The 15,260-nt window shown below is 43.9% G+C and overlaps 1 protein-coding gene across 2 annotated transcripts in view; it reads right to left on the minus strand.

The window, feature by feature from the left end:
• Nucleotides 1-15,048, minus strand: part of MYO1C (myosin IC) — a 31,157-nt gene extending 16,109 nt beyond the window's left edge. The window contains exons 1-6 of one of the 2 annotated variants that reach the window (XM_009587382.1): nt 15,031-15,048; nt 7,047-7,106; nt 5,724-5,879; nt 5,025-5,140; nt 1,429-1,627; nt 443-523 (exon numbers count right to left, since the gene is read on the minus strand). In XM_009587382.1, the coding sequence (XP_009585677.1) occupies nt 443-523; nt 1,429-1,627; nt 5,025-5,140; nt 5,724-5,879; nt 7,047-7,106; nt 15,031-15,048 (630 nt within the window). Of the gene's footprint in view, nt 1-442; nt 524-1,428; nt 1,628-5,024; nt 5,141-5,723; nt 5,880-7,046; nt 7,107-11,757; nt 11,773-15,030 lie in introns of those variants that run through there. The other variant, XM_009587384.1, reaches the window with a different exon arrangement.
• Between the last annotated feature and the right edge of the window lie 212 nt (nt 15,049-15,260).

A 15,260-nucleotide genomic window follows, 5' to 3' on the forward strand; every position in this document is an offset into this window, starting at 1 on the left:
CACACTGAGACGTTTAAACGACTGCAGTATGCTGAGCTACTCAGTTCTTGCTCTATGTTCATCTTCATAGCGTGGGACAATTTGGATCAGAATCGAAGCAAACACTATGCAAAGTTACACAGGACAGAGATTATCTTCAGATCACAGCTGGCTTATGTGGATTTAGTTTGGGAGTATCCATCTGCATGGTGCACATATACCCTAGAAATAAGGGGATTTAATCTCACTGTCTCCTTATATAGAGATATGAGGGAAGAAAGAAAGGAAAGTGTGTACTATAAAATCCCCTGGAACCAAACTTTGCTACCACACTCTGCTTACGCTGTCATCAAGGGAATGCAAAACAATCGCTCCATGCACGCGTCAGTACACGAAAGCACAGGCAACAGAGACCTGCTATGACCGGGACCAGTTGTGAAGTACAAAACGGATTTTAAGTTACCCTATAATCAAACTGCACATCCATGTATTTCCCAAATCGGCTGGAGTTGTCATTCCGAAGGGTTTTTGCATTTCCAAAGGCCTGAAATAAAATGATTAGAGAAAAATAAATAAGTATCAAATAAGATTATTTATAAACACTTTGGTGAAGCTGCCAGTTGTTTATTTACAGCCATTAAAGCCTAGGTTCTTCCTTTTTGCAAGGGAAACCAAGAAGGAAACAGATTGCTACCCAAATTCTAATGCTGATCTTTATACCCAGTGCAAGCGCTGCAGATGGAGCATGCCTCTGAAAAAATTTCCATTCCCCCTAGCAAGCTTATTTTAATGCCAGTTCACTGCTGACAACATATGTCATGTCTGACAGTCTTTTCAAAGCTTCCTCTTGCATCACAGCTTTTTGCTCACAGTCACCCGCAGCTCCGCTCCAGCTATCCTAACAGGCCCAGGCCTGCCAGGCCTCCCCCTCCGTGGGGAGCACACCCTTCCCGTGCACGCAGCACACATTTGAGCACAGAGCGGAAACATCGAAGGGAGCTACGAAGACAGCTCAGGACTGGACACTAGAGGACAGCACAGCACTAGAACATGCACCCACAAACGCATTTATCAGAGGGCAAGGCTGCCCACAGCGGGCGTGTCCGCTTCTGGCTTTGCAAACTTTGCAAACTTATGCAGCGCACCAGAACTCTTCCCACGCCAAACGCCTCTCTCTCCCTGCAGCCTGCCCACTCCAGAATTGCTCCTGATGGACTGGAAAGGGCCACGCGAGTTCAGCAGCAGACGGACATTTCTTTGGCTTGGAAGCAGAGCGGGATTCCCCTGTATGCGGTGCAAACGATCGCCCACGTGCGAGAACCAGTGTTCCCAGGATATGGCTCAGTCATGCCCAGCGGGGTCCAGCTGCCCCCACCCCCTCAGCTGGAAAATGTGAGTACCGCTGTATGACTCAACGTCAAGTTTCCGTGCTGCAGGCTCCAGAGTTACCTCCAGGACGGGATTGGATTGTAACAGGCGGTCCTTCACGGTTTCGACCTGCTGACTGGCTGGACAGGTCACGGCGTAGTACTGCAGGATCTTCTTGGTGGCCTCTGTTTTGCCAGCCCCGCTCTCCCCAGAGATCAGAATACACTGATCCTTCCTCTCCGTGCGCAGGGAGCGGTACGAGTTGTCTGCAATGGCGTAGCTAAGGGACAATGATAACCAGGCGTTAGTCTGTTTCCACAAGCGAAGGGCAGAGACTCCCCAGCTAAGACTACCTCACAAACTCCTGGCAGAGACACCTCAAAAAGAAGTACATGTCCATGGGCTGGGTAAGAGCATATTGCTTCTGCACGCTGGTGGTGACACAGGAGATTGCTGACATCTCTATACACATCTTAACCACTGAGCCAAGTTTCGGCAGGGTGATAGCACAAATCTATTGAATTCCTTTAAAAACTGTTCTTTTTACTCTCTCTGACAAGAAAAGTTTCTGTAGAAGACGACTAAATGGTGCAGATAAACTTACTTTTCTAAATATACATGATCTCTCAACATTGGTCCCACAGGGCAAAAAAGGAAACATCTTGTTTTCCATCAGTCTTTATTCTAGCTTATCTTTTAAGTGATGACACACTCAGACGGTCACAACTGCACTTTGCTATCTGGGTGGCTCCTATAATGGGGCTGCAGAATAGCCCAGCCTCTCGCAGCTTCTCTTGGATTGTAGAAAGAATGGGATATGCCAGCACAGACTGATAAGCATCCTGCAGGCTACTTAAGCTACTATCCACCTCAGGCCAAACACTACCCAAAATACCAGACGGTTCCTCCTGCCTGCATACAGCCAGGGTTTACTGCGGCTGGCTCTGGAGCCCTGCTTCTTCCTTTGCTGCTTTTTCTTTCTCTTCTCATTTCCTCCCCGCGATAGACCAGAAAGGATCTTATATCAAAAACCACACACACTTTTACAACACCAGAGAGCAGGAGGATGAGTCTGACAATGGTGGCAACTGCTTACAGAGGGAGAGAGGAAAAGAAGGACCAGGCAGATGCAATGGAAGAGGATAGAGAAGAGAGGAGCATTAGCCCTTCAAAACGCACTCATGTAAGAAGACCTCCATAACAGTATTTTCAGCTGTCTTACATGTGGTGATCAAGCAGATGTCCTGTCTTCATACACTTGACAGCCTTTTAGTAGCTTTGCTTTTTTTTTTTTTTTAAATTCTCATGCTGTGAAATTAATTAGAAATAATCACACCAAAATAACAGCCGTGGCCTTCTCAAGTCTATTAATACTTGGTGCTAAGGCAACACCAATGAGCTACCTAGCAACACAACTGCACATTTACCCCACTAAAGTCATCAAGTCCTTCTCTTCCCATCCAAATTCTGTCTCTGGAGTATTTTGAAAACAGTTGAATAAATATAAATTTAATTTAAATTTTAAGAACTGCCTCTAGACTGCGTGCCTTTATTGGGTGATTTTACGTACTGTAAGTTCAAGCAGAAAGCTAGCAGTCATGCATACCACATACAGAATCACTTTACTTAAAGATGTTTATGGTCCCATTTGTAGTCACCATCTCTGAACCCCCTGCCAGGCTATAAATAGCGCAGGATGTGACAGATCACTCTGGGAAGTATGCTGTGTTTCAAGCCCATAGGGATAACTTTTCTCCTTTGAATGACTACGTGTGACGCACTTCCCAGAGAAAGCAGCGCTCAGGCCTAGCCTTAAACTAATTTTGACACTGGCATAGCAATATTGAAGTATTTTGGCTTTCTAGAATCAGTTTAGAATAAGAGAAAGAGGAAAAAAGACACCTGAAATACTGTGAAAGGAGAAGCACAGAGCACTACACTACTACCAAGCATTTCAGTGCTCCTCAGAATATTTCTAAATGCATAAACAATCAAAATAATGTAATGTTTTTTAATGGAACGATAAAAACAGTTAACAAAAAAACACTGCTTTCCCAATTGGATCAGCACTGGTATTCGGTACTGCAGCTCTCAAGGGTTTACTTATGAGCTGCACGTTTTACAATTTCTTATGGGACTAGTTAAAACAAGAAAGAGAACAGCCCAAGTAATCATCAGCTACTTTGCGATTTAAGTCACTCTGTGTAGCACATACAGGAATTAAAGCAGAGCTGCTTAGCGCTCCATGTTATACGTGAGCATTGCCATCATGCTCAGTCCTGTACCTACTGCACACAAATAAAAAGGTAGCCACAGTCCCAACGATTTTCCAGAGAGTCACAAAATTTTCACCAAAGGACAAAGAAGCCCTTGAGAGTGCCCCGATCACAGGCAAAAGTGGCTGCATCTAGGCCAGGTCTCTGCCTGGAAGGCAGGACTGAAGGTAACCCATGTGGCAACAACAACGTGCAAGCAGGAGCTGACAGCGGAGTTAAGGCTGGGGGTGAGGTGGACAGCCTGCGGCCGGAGCTGCTACCTCTGCACCCTCCCAGCTGCTTCTCCAGGAACTGCCTGATGCCGATTTAAGCTACCGCCAGTTACTTTCTGGAGGCAGATCTCTTATTTGGGGCACCTGCGCATAGACACGATGTATTGACACATCTAGATCAAGGGGAGAACTTAGCAGGCTTGAATGCAGGGTTTTTCAGGTTTAATCGTCTCCCATGTAAGTCCACACAGGAAGCTGAAACACTATAAAACCCACATTTTTATCATAACAGATACAACTTCAAGTGTTCAGACTTTCCCAAATAATGGTGTTTCTCTCCTTCTCTGTGCTTGCAGCGCATTCTGTTTTGCTTACTCTCCTGGGCTATGTGCCAGTAATAAGAAACAATCCAAATAGTTCGCTCAAAAATAATACCACTTACTCTTCCAAGACCTCTTAAAAAAACCAAAAAAAACACCACCACAAAAAGCCTCCAAGAGGTGCTCAGAATTTGGCCCTTGGCTCCAAAAGAAAGCATTTCGGAGCCAAACGTCCTCAGCTCTCAGTCATCTTTCTCTTTCAGTCTGACAAAAAAAATTCAAATGCTTTCAAAAATAACTTTAAACCTCTAACTTATTTTTTTAAAATGGGAAATTGGGAATGCTCACCAGGCCAGACCATGTAAATAAATACATTCCTTGTTCCAACAGGCTCACGGTATCTTAGCAACAAGGGAAATACCAGATAAATATTGGTCAGGCAGTAACAGCAGAGGTAGGAAAGAAACCACCGCACATACAGACACACTCTTAAGTCAAGTTAGCCCTGAACGAGCGATGTAGCAGCAGGGGAAACTCACAGCCCGGACAGGCAGACCCCGAGTAACCCTGGAACAATGAACTCCTGTCCTGCCAGGGCTGGGTAAGCAGCGCTGTTCCTCCAGCCAGGAAGGAACCAACTCCCTTTCCAAATACTGCTCTTGCAAAGGCAACTTATGCTCTTTGGAGAGAGGAACAGGAATAGAAAGAGCCGTACACCACACCCTCCGAAGGATCCTTTATATCCCTGTGATTTTTAGTGCAGCATCTGGGAGAAGGAAAAGTCCTATTTGCTTGTTTTCACATGTCATTATTGCACACGCCTGTGTGGGAACGGCACAAACCGCACTGTTTACCCACAGGCCACTCACAGGTGAGGAGAAACTTCATAGAAGCTGACGCCACGGTATCGCTCCATGTTCTGTTTACTGTAGATTTCCAGTTCCTTGTATGGATTAACAGACACCAGAACTGAGCCAATGTATGTCTGAAAAAGAGAACACAAAGCAGAGAGGTTACAGAAGGTCTGGCAGCAGATTCTCTGAGAGCCCAGACTGCTCTAAGGCTGTATGTTGTGGATAAGGGCTGCCTGCGGCGGTGCACTGGGGGTGCGGCTGAGGGCTTCCAAAGAGGCCAAGGGACCTCTTAGTGCAATGAGAATGACTTTGCAGGAGTTACGCTAGACATGTTATCCTTGCTGGAAAAGCAGCCCCCACAGTTTTAACAAGGAAGAGCACTGGATTATTTCTGATACACCATTTGGGATCAAGTTCAAGCCTGGTGTTGCTGAAAGCCCACCACAGAGTGAATTCGTGAAGTGGAAGAATGTGGTGCAAGTTGGATTTTCAGTGCTGGCAAGACCTCAACCGGAGCATTGCAAGTGAGTCCCTACATCTGTTAATGTGACAGTATCCCAGACTAGTTCTGACACAAGCAACCATGGTCTATGAAAGCTGATACCACCATCTCCAAATCCAACTGTAGAGCAAAGCTATGGTATGTCTTCTGTAGCAAACACCCAAATTCAGGTCACTGATGAACACTTTGGCTTCTGTCACTCTGCTACTCACATAGATCAGATTCTCCTTGAAGCGCTTACGCAGATTTTCAATAAACGCTGCTTCACTGGTGAAGTTCTCAAGCAGGACAAAATCCTGCACCCCGACACGGTCGCGGGCCGTCAGAGCGCTCTCCATGGTCAGCCGAATGCCGTTAGTCCCCGCTCCCTGCAACCAAAAGCAGAGGAAGGTCGGGATATCTGTGGTTTTGTATGCAGCTCACCGAGTCCACAGGAACGATTAACCACAATTGCCCATGGACAACCTATAAACAGGAGAGGATATTAGAATAACCCCACTACTGTTGAAAATGCTAGTCAATGTATACTAACACTTTATCAATTGGTTTATACTAATTGCTTTGATGGAAGACAAGCCAGCATTAGGGAAAAATTATTGCTAAACTTCCAATCACTTTAAAGGAATCAATCAAACAAACAAAACATTTCACAAAAAGAATAAAACTTGGATTTCCTTTCCCAGGCATCCTTTAGCAGGAGTGAACTGAAATGTGTTCTCCTCTCTACTTTTCTCTCTCATTTCATAACGGGAAGTCGTTTCGAGGTAAGGAATCTTCTATGACTAACGATGATTCATCTCATGAGCAAACAGCTTCACATTGCTGACCAATTTAAAAGCAAGATACCCAATGGGAAAATCCTGGGAAAATTCAGAACTAATGAGAAATGGGCATTTCTGCATCCCCTGCCACTAAATTTACTGTGACACTATGTATCAAGCAACTTCTATTCCCTGATCCTCTTTTTAAAGGTTACATTTTCAATGTGATGTGGTTCAGACACAATCATCTTTGGAAAACACAGGTCTGCTGACTTCTTACTTCACTCAACCTCGTGTACTAAAACAGGGAGAGGAAATGTGCACCAAGTGACTCAGTCGCTACTTGCAGGGAAAATTTCTACTAAAGGCAATTAGACCCGACGGACAGACAATGTACAAGGCATAGAAGACAAGAGACACTACAGAGATCAGAGACGGGGGATACAACATATTAAACCATTTGCCTCACATCCGTCTGCATTTTCTTATCATATTCTTAAACCCTTCTTACTTTGCAAACTCCTCACAGCAAGCACCCTTCTCCTAAATCATTTCCCTAAAGCACTAATGCATTTCAGAGTATCTGCTGTCATATTCTGGGATGTTGCCATCACTGGCAGAAATGCCACTGGAGCTTGTTTCTAAATGGGCTCATGCACTAATAGCAATACCCAGGCACCGTCTCCGGTATTAGCGTTACAAACCAGGAATAAAAACGCTGTCGTCCAGCCCCAAAACCCTGCACAACGATGTAGATGATTTTTGCTGACTCACGTTGTCAGGTAGTTCCTTTCTGCTCCTTCTCAAGATATAATAGTGGTCAGAGCACAGGGACTGATGGCGTGCAGGGAAAAAAAAATAAAAACAACCTTGGTCAGAAGAAAATTTAGCTTAAGTTTTGTTAAGCAGTAATAAAGGCAAGACCCACTGAAGTATAAATTTGGGCCCAAATGGGTACAAATTCCCTCAGCCTGCAGTTGTTTAGACTTACCAATCATTTACAAATGCAAGTTATAATTGGCTTCCTTTCTGAAAGCCCAGTGCCTGGGCATATGTGATTGTATCAAACTACCAGCTTTCAGAAAGCAAAATTAGTTCCTTCAACTGGCTACTAGGAAATCTCAAATCTAGATCCACTCTAATGGCTCAAACACCACAAAGCAACATCGTTTTAATTTCCCTTTTTATTTTTATTTTTTCCAATTAGTCTCATGGTCTGGAAGGCCTGATTTCTAAGCTTTGAAAGTTCCAGTTTGAGAGGAATTTTGCAGGTACTGTCATAAGATACTGTCTTTAAAATGCCCCAAACCTTCCAAGTCAATTCCTCCAAACCTTCAGCAAAGTGCTTTGTTGTCTTCTTCTCCCCTGTTTGCCAAGGTGAAGAGGAAAGGGATAAGCCCTGGAGAAGAAAGGTGGTGAGATAAAGGGCAACACTGGCAGAAGAATAGGGATAAATCACACAGAAATAAACTCTGCCTAGAAATTAGAATCCTTCTATCAGAGCAGTGCAATCCTGGAGCAGCTTTTGGACAAGGTAATGGGAACAAAGGCAAAACCAAAAGAAAATAACTAGTTTTCAAGTGGGTAAGTTTATGAATACAGTTTTAAAACATAGCTGCCTCAAAAATGACTGAGGAGAAACTCCCACCCTCACGCAGTTAATCCAAGTTTATATAATCCTGAAGACTTTCACAGAAAACATCACTTAGCTGTTTCAGCAGCTCTTTCATGAGCCACTCCCTCCAGCTCAGGACAAACTGATCCCAGCTGTACACATACAGCCTAAGGAAGAAGCAATCTATCCTACTTACAACACAGAAAATTGCACTTCGGCCGCCTCCTCTGGGACAGGCATTTAAGGCTAAGTAGCTTTCAGTTTCCTCCATGCTTTTTTCTTCTCATTCAACTCCAACCTCTCTCCGTGAGAACAAAATAACTACCTGAAATTTTCAGTCAGTTTGAAAAAAAAACAACCAACCAACTAAATGCAACTTTTCAGCAATAATTAAACGTGACCAGGTTACCTAGTCAACGTGATGCAGTCAGATTCTCCAGAATATAAACTTTAATCACAGTGTTGTACCCTCCCAAGCCTAAGTTCAATGCAAATATAAACATCAGTCATAAAACCACAGCACAGCAATATGTGCTTCTCTGTGCCAGCATTTGCTCATTTGCTTTATTGCTTATGTCCAAGTCTACCACCAACTTAAAATGTCAACATTAACTATTTGACTGCTAATAACTTCAACAGATGCAATGTAAAAGGAGGTGAAAATAAATCCTTTTTGCAAAATAGAAATAGAACTGTAATGCAGAAGGAAGAAAGTGGGGAGAGAAGACACTATTTAGAAAAAATATTCACAATGATGACCATATGTTCCTACTGAATGATGAGTGTGACAGTAAGGCACTGAATAAATTAAAATAACTAAGATGTTCGTTATTTTTTGTTAGCAGGCAGACATCAAATCTGGTGGCTGTAAATTAATGCTAGAAAACCCAGTCTGGGGGGTTAAATATGTTACAGTGAAGCTAATTAACTATTAAAGCAGTTTGCCTATGGACAGGACTGGCTCCCTTAGCATCTTTGCAGTGGATAGGTTTATCTCTGCCAAAACGCCTCTGGCTGACGTACTGTTCATTTACAACATCCTCTGCTCTGTGCTATGCAAGAGATCAGCTTGGTCAACTCTGAAAGCCCTATGGCAGGGAGTATGTATTCGAGGTAATTAGGAGAATATAGGCTGTGAGGGTCTGATTAGTCCCTTCTGTGTGAAAATCAGATTTCCTTGAAGATTTCCTTGAAGATGAGCCGTTCTGACAGTGAGAACACAGGCGAAAGGACCGTCCCACCTGCCCTCTGTGCAGCTGCACCCTTTGGCTTGCACTGGCTCTATTGCACTTACGCAATAAGCTAGACTGGAAATCTGACATGGATTAAAACTAACTCAGATTTTTTTTTCAATTGTTTTAATCCAGGTCATTTTCCCACACTGGTTCCACACGTAATCACTCGCAATGGCCGACAGACACAGTGGCACAAGATTAGGACCCATGGCGGAGTCGGGCAGGAGCAAGCATTTCAGCAGCAGGGCCAGTTCCTGCCGTTTTTAAGTGCTTGTGAAAGTATCACCTAAGAGGCAAGTTAGGTGCAGTCTAACACTCACCACCACCAAACCGAACACATCCCCTCCTTTGGACTTTGCCTCCCTGGCATGTGTTAACACAAGCAATTACCTGTCTCTGAGCCAAACCGATGCAACTCACTAAATGAGCAAAACAAAGACCAGGAAAAAAGAAGCTGGCAGTTTTCTGTCAACGTAGTGAGCTGAATCACCTTACCATGGGATCAAGGTGAGTGTCAGACCCAGGGCAAGGAGGAAAGGGAGCACAGGTGCCCTTGTGACAGTAACAGGTAGTTAGGTTAGCTCAGCCACGTGCAACTTCACCCTGCCTATAGGAAACAAAAGAAGGACCGGGCTAAGAATCCCAACCGTTGTAGGATATACCATGCTAATGCCACACCCAGCACAGGCTGCAAACAGGGAATTGCAAAAATCTGAGCAATCTCCACCTGATCTTGGTGCCTGTGGGCTTAGGAGTGCCTGTCTTCTCTCAAACCGGCCTTTTATCCCTTACTAAAATCACTGTCCTGCTTGAGAGAGTACGAGCTGACTTTTGCCACTGCGAGCTGACTTTTGCCACTTACCACCCCAAGGTACAGTTCCAAGGGACTCATTCCCACACTATTTTAACCCACTCTTTACTTTTAATCTCTTCTCCAGAGCCGTCAGCACAACAGTGGCTCACTGCCAGGAAAGGAAAAGCCGTCACTCCTGAATGGCAGGGACCAAGCCAACGCAATTACCAACGCGGTACTACTTCCACATGCCTTTTTCTTCCGTGTGATTAAATTTTGGGAAAGACTTTCAGCTTGTGTAAATTGGTGCTGCTCAATGCAGCCTGCAGAGCCAGGTTTACATTGGCTGAGGTTCCAGCCTTTCTTTGTATTCATACAACAAGACCAGAAAATACCTCTCACAAACAACTCCTGGGAGTACAACAGCACTCAAGACTGTAGCAAAGAGTTTCCTAAACTGAACTAGTAAGTCTCTGACATGTTATTGTGAAGGTGTAAAGAAATATTTTTCTTTTAAACGATGCTAAATGCCAAAGTATGATAAAGACTTTCCTCTGCTTAGGACTTGGGAGATCTGATACACCTCAAAAATGAAAACCAAGATCTTTTGCTCTGCACAACAAAATCCAAAGTACTTGAGTCCCTCAGTCACTCTGAGCACATCAGGGAAATTTTCTTTTGTGAAGGAAGATGGAGGGCAACTTTGCCACAAGCACAGGAGGTCAGGGATGATGTGAACTGAGCAAGAAACCCCCCCCCACTGCTTTGTCCATCGGCTGGTCTATGGCTGTGCAATACCCAGTAGCCCAACATGTGTGTAGGAAGGAGTCTTTTATGCCAAAATTTCCCAGCCTTGATTTTCCCAGAGGGGCAACTGAACAGTCTGTCGGCACAGCAACTCCAGACACACCAGTGCTGGTGACCGCTGAGAGAACAGGCAGCACCTGGCAGCTCAGGCAACTCTCATTCCCTCCTGGAGCATCCATGAGTGACGCCTGTGAAAACACCTGGAGCTCTCAAAGTGAATGGTCTTATATGGAGCAGGAAAGCTATATCATCATCTGATTTAGAAAGAAAAGTCACACGATGTAAACAAGATTCCTGCTTCAACATCTAACAATGTGTGTTTTCGTGTTTTCCTCTGACATTGCATTTTTACAAGTTAGCTAGTATCCATTCAGTAGACCTGGAGACTTGCACTAAAACGACCACAGGGAGCGGGTGCCTTAGGATATCTTCGTATCAAGTGAAAGATGATTGATCTGCAGGTTCCAGAAATAGTTACAAAGCCGGGAACGGAAGAACAGGCAAGAACCAAATATGAGTGGGAAGGGAAATTCAGATTAGATTCTGGAAGACAATAAGAAGTCTGAACCAAGAACGAACTTCTGGTGGGGAGGTGGCAGTTAAAACACATTTGTCTCCTGGATAGTATGCCATTCTTCACTGCCATGCCAAAGCTACAGGAAGGGGGAAAAAAAAAATCCTCTGATTTGTACTCCACTCTACAGCCTGGGAAAGGGTTTGGACACAGCATGGGCTAGACAGCAGAGCAGACAAAAATCAACTATTTTATCCAGTGCCTCAATTCCTGAGGTGCAGAATGGGATAGCTTTTCTTTCCTTTTACATGGAGAAAGCAATAATGAAAACAACTGAGGTGGACCTGGACCAAGGGATCTTAGTCAAGCACTTGGCGCCTGCCAGCAAATCCCTGACAGACTGAAGTGCAGCCACTTAGGATCCTCCTCCCTTTTGCCACACTGAAAGTTAACTGCACATTTTGGACACAGAAAACCCTGTTAGTCAACAGCTGGGTTGGAAAGAGGGTTCCCTGAGAGGCAGCTCTGTATCTCATGTAAAAATCCTCTGCAACCAACCCCATGGATTTATCTGTGCTTTCTGAAGCCATCTGAGCTCAGACAATAATTTATACAACCCAAATCTCATGTATTGGACTTGTTTAATGAAAAATGAAAAGTTTTATTTTGCTTTTAATTATGTAAGCCTGATGAAGAATGCGGTATTTCCCACAAGGTGGTAAGCTGTTCTGAGCAGACAACTTGGGAAAAATCAGAACTGTCAGATCAAACGAGATCAAAACCCGGTAACAACTCTGATGACGCAGACTAGTAGAGTTAAAGGGAATAACTTCAACTTGCAAAAAAGTTACCATGTCAGCAGCTGCCACTCAAGGACCATTTATAGCAGAATCAGTTTTTATTCTTGCTTCTTTCAGAGCAACACATCGCCAACAAAGGAATGTCTGGAGTCAGGGAGCACTTGCCCATGCTCAGAACCTGGTTCTCCTTCTCCGATACTTCCCTCCCGATCCGAAAACACACGTTGAATGGATTTAACTATAGAATAAACTATTCAAAAAATTATATTAAGGAGAGAGAATTTGCCACTTCCTTGACTAATTTCTGTAAACAATTTATTTTTAAGTCTTCCATATTTTACGTACGGACAAACCGGAATACATTAAAACATAAAATAATCCGAAATATAAGGTAGGTAAGGTTATTCTGCTCTCACAAAGATTTGCTATGTCCCCACTAGCAAACTGCCTAGAAGTTAAAAGTTATTCCTCCCTCACTTTCCAAACTACAGAACCATTTCATCTCCCACCCTAAAATGCAAAGCAGAATGGGAAATGTGAGCAATATATCACACTGTGTGCATTATTTTAAGTATCTATTAAATGCATGTAGGTCGTGGGGAGTTAGAACTGTGAAAGCAAAAACTTAATCTTCTGAAAAACAATAATGCAGGGTGTGGATGTTGCTGCAATTAATTATGACTCTTAATATATTAATCAATGACATTTGACACTTGCAAAATTTAGAATAGTAAGAATCCACATCCAAGAGGCTCAAATGTAAATTAGAAATGCAAATTATGATGGACCAGAAACCAAAGAAAGCCATGGAGATTTGCATGGCAAGCAGGTAATATAATTTGTTCAATGTTTATAACATAATTATATTTTCTAGACTTTACGTTTTTTTTGGGGGGTGGGAAGTAAGTTAGGAAAAAAGAGAAGCCATTAGTAGTGAAAAGAAAAAAGTAGTTATAAGAACTGATTTGAAGGAGAAGAAAAATGTTTAGCCCTAAGAGGGGATGCTGATATTTCAATCAACAAGCTAAGTATAAAATAGCAGTAAGAAAAATGAACTAGGCAAACCAGAAAGATCACTAAGGCTGGAAAAGTAAATACGCTGAATTTCTATATTTAGGGAGCTGACATTTTTGCTCCTGAACAGATGACAAAAGCTGTTGCTAGTTAAAAGATGTTGCTGATCGCAGTATACACAGCAGTACTACCTGTAACCTCAGGTGACAGGCCTGTGCATCCCACAGTAGCTTCAGAAGACAAACAGATGGCAAAACAAGCAAAAACCCAGATCACTGCCCTTCCAAGAAAATTTTGCCATTGACTTCCAGATCAGACCGAGCAGGTGAGAGGGGAGCAGAAACTCAAACACTGGCCTACAGATAAAAATCACAGCATGCACTTGCTCCCCCTGCCTCCCACCTGGCAGCAATGGGGTGCTGACCCTGCGCCCTTATTCACTGTTCTTTGATAACTGCTGTTGTATTTCCCACTAAACGCACACATCCTTTCACCTCTCTCACTGCAAATACTGTGAGTCTCACATTGTTATCCTTGCAGCACTCTGGCCTTACCCACACCAGACGTTCCTACCTTCTCCGCTGGATTCCACACACCCCACACAAGCATTTCAGACCATTATGTCTTTCAAAGATAGTAAAACTTTCCAAACAGAACAAGCACTCCAGTGCATTCCCAGGGCATGCGAAGGGCACTTCCACACCCACATGTTCTCTCGGAGAATATCAAGCACCACCCTAGACAACATCACTGCTTATCACACTCTCATAGAACACATCTAAAACCCTTTCTCTACATCCACTGCTGTACAGATGTTTGCTGTCCTCCATGCCAACAGAAATCCAAGCACAAGCCTCTCGAGCGCTATCATCTCCACCTTCAAATGCACTGCCACAGGAGGAATGAGGCAGGTCCACCAGAAGCTCTGCGCTTCCCTTCATCACTAAGACCCTTTCTCATGCAGTGGTCAACAACACTGTTTGGGAAAACATGCAAGGATCTCCAGATTGAGCAGGTATAGGATACTCCGGTCCCACGCTAACTCTTCTTCAACAGTCAGAATGCTTAAATCTACAGACATGACGTTTTCAATCCTTCTCTTCCTAAATTTGGTAAGTTTACCAATTAAAGCCTTGAACATTCTTATCCAGACAAAAGCCCACGTACACTCTTTTTTATAACGTTCCCTCAACATCTTCCAGTGTCAGTGAATTCCGTGGCCCAGTTATGCGTTGTATGAAAATAATCTTTGCATCTCTTTGGCAACTTTTAATTTAACTGAATGTCCCTCTTCCTATGTTACAACACGGAAAAAGGGAGGTCACAATCTGCCTTCTCTGTGGCACTATTGTATATATTTTTTTTTTCCTCCTCTCTTATTCACCTCTTTTTCCAGGTAACAATCCTAGTCTTCTCAATCTTTTGCCACATACTCATTTTTCTAAGTTCCCGGTGTTTGTCCTGCAATGCAGTACGCAGACCCAGGCTTTCTGGTTGCCGCTAAAACATGGACAAAGTTTTGCTAAAGTAAATACACCCTGGAGGAACTGAGTGGCAATGAGTCCTTAAGCAGGTATTTCCTGCCGTTCCCTAGGATGGTAGCCACAGAGAAAGAAGCCCATGTCCCTGGGAAGGACACAAGCAGAGCCAGCACCAGCACGGTACGTTCACATCCTCATGCCCCTTCCACCCAAGCAAAAGCTCCACCCTTTCTTCTCCCCTAACACAGTGCACGGTTTTCCCCCCCTCTTCCCACTTTCTCAACTCCCACCTTGGCTTCCTCCTCAAAACATGTATCTTCTGGTTTTTTTATCCTATTTCAACCCCCTTCTCATAACTTTCCAACGAAGGGGTCTTCCGCAAAGCAGGCTGAAGCATTTCACTTTCCTGCCGAAACCTTGAAAACTTATCTCCCTTCTTCTCAGACCAGATACACATCTGAAAGCTGCAAAACCACCAGAACAGTTGAATAAATCTTACCGCGCCTCTGAACTTCATTTCTGCCTCCTGCCAGCTCCCGCAGCACTTGCAGAGACTTAGTCTAAGCTGCTGCAAAAAGCAGGAATCTGAGGACAAGTTCTCTCTTCTGTCAGTTGCCTTTTTTTTTTTTTTCTCATGACATTTTCGGTGCAGTCAGAACTCCCTCCCTCCCACCAGCTCCTACTGGAGCATCCTGGAGAGGGCGTTTTCCAAGGAGCGGGAGAGGAACT

Source organism: Fulmarus glacialis, unplaced genomic scaffold (assembly GCF_000690835.1).
Source record: "Fulmarus glacialis isolate BGI_N327 unplaced genomic scaffold, ASM69083v1 scaffold5581, whole genome shotgun sequence".
NCBI classification, from domain to species: Eukaryota; Metazoa; Chordata; class Aves; order Procellariiformes; family Procellariidae; genus Fulmarus; species Fulmarus glacialis.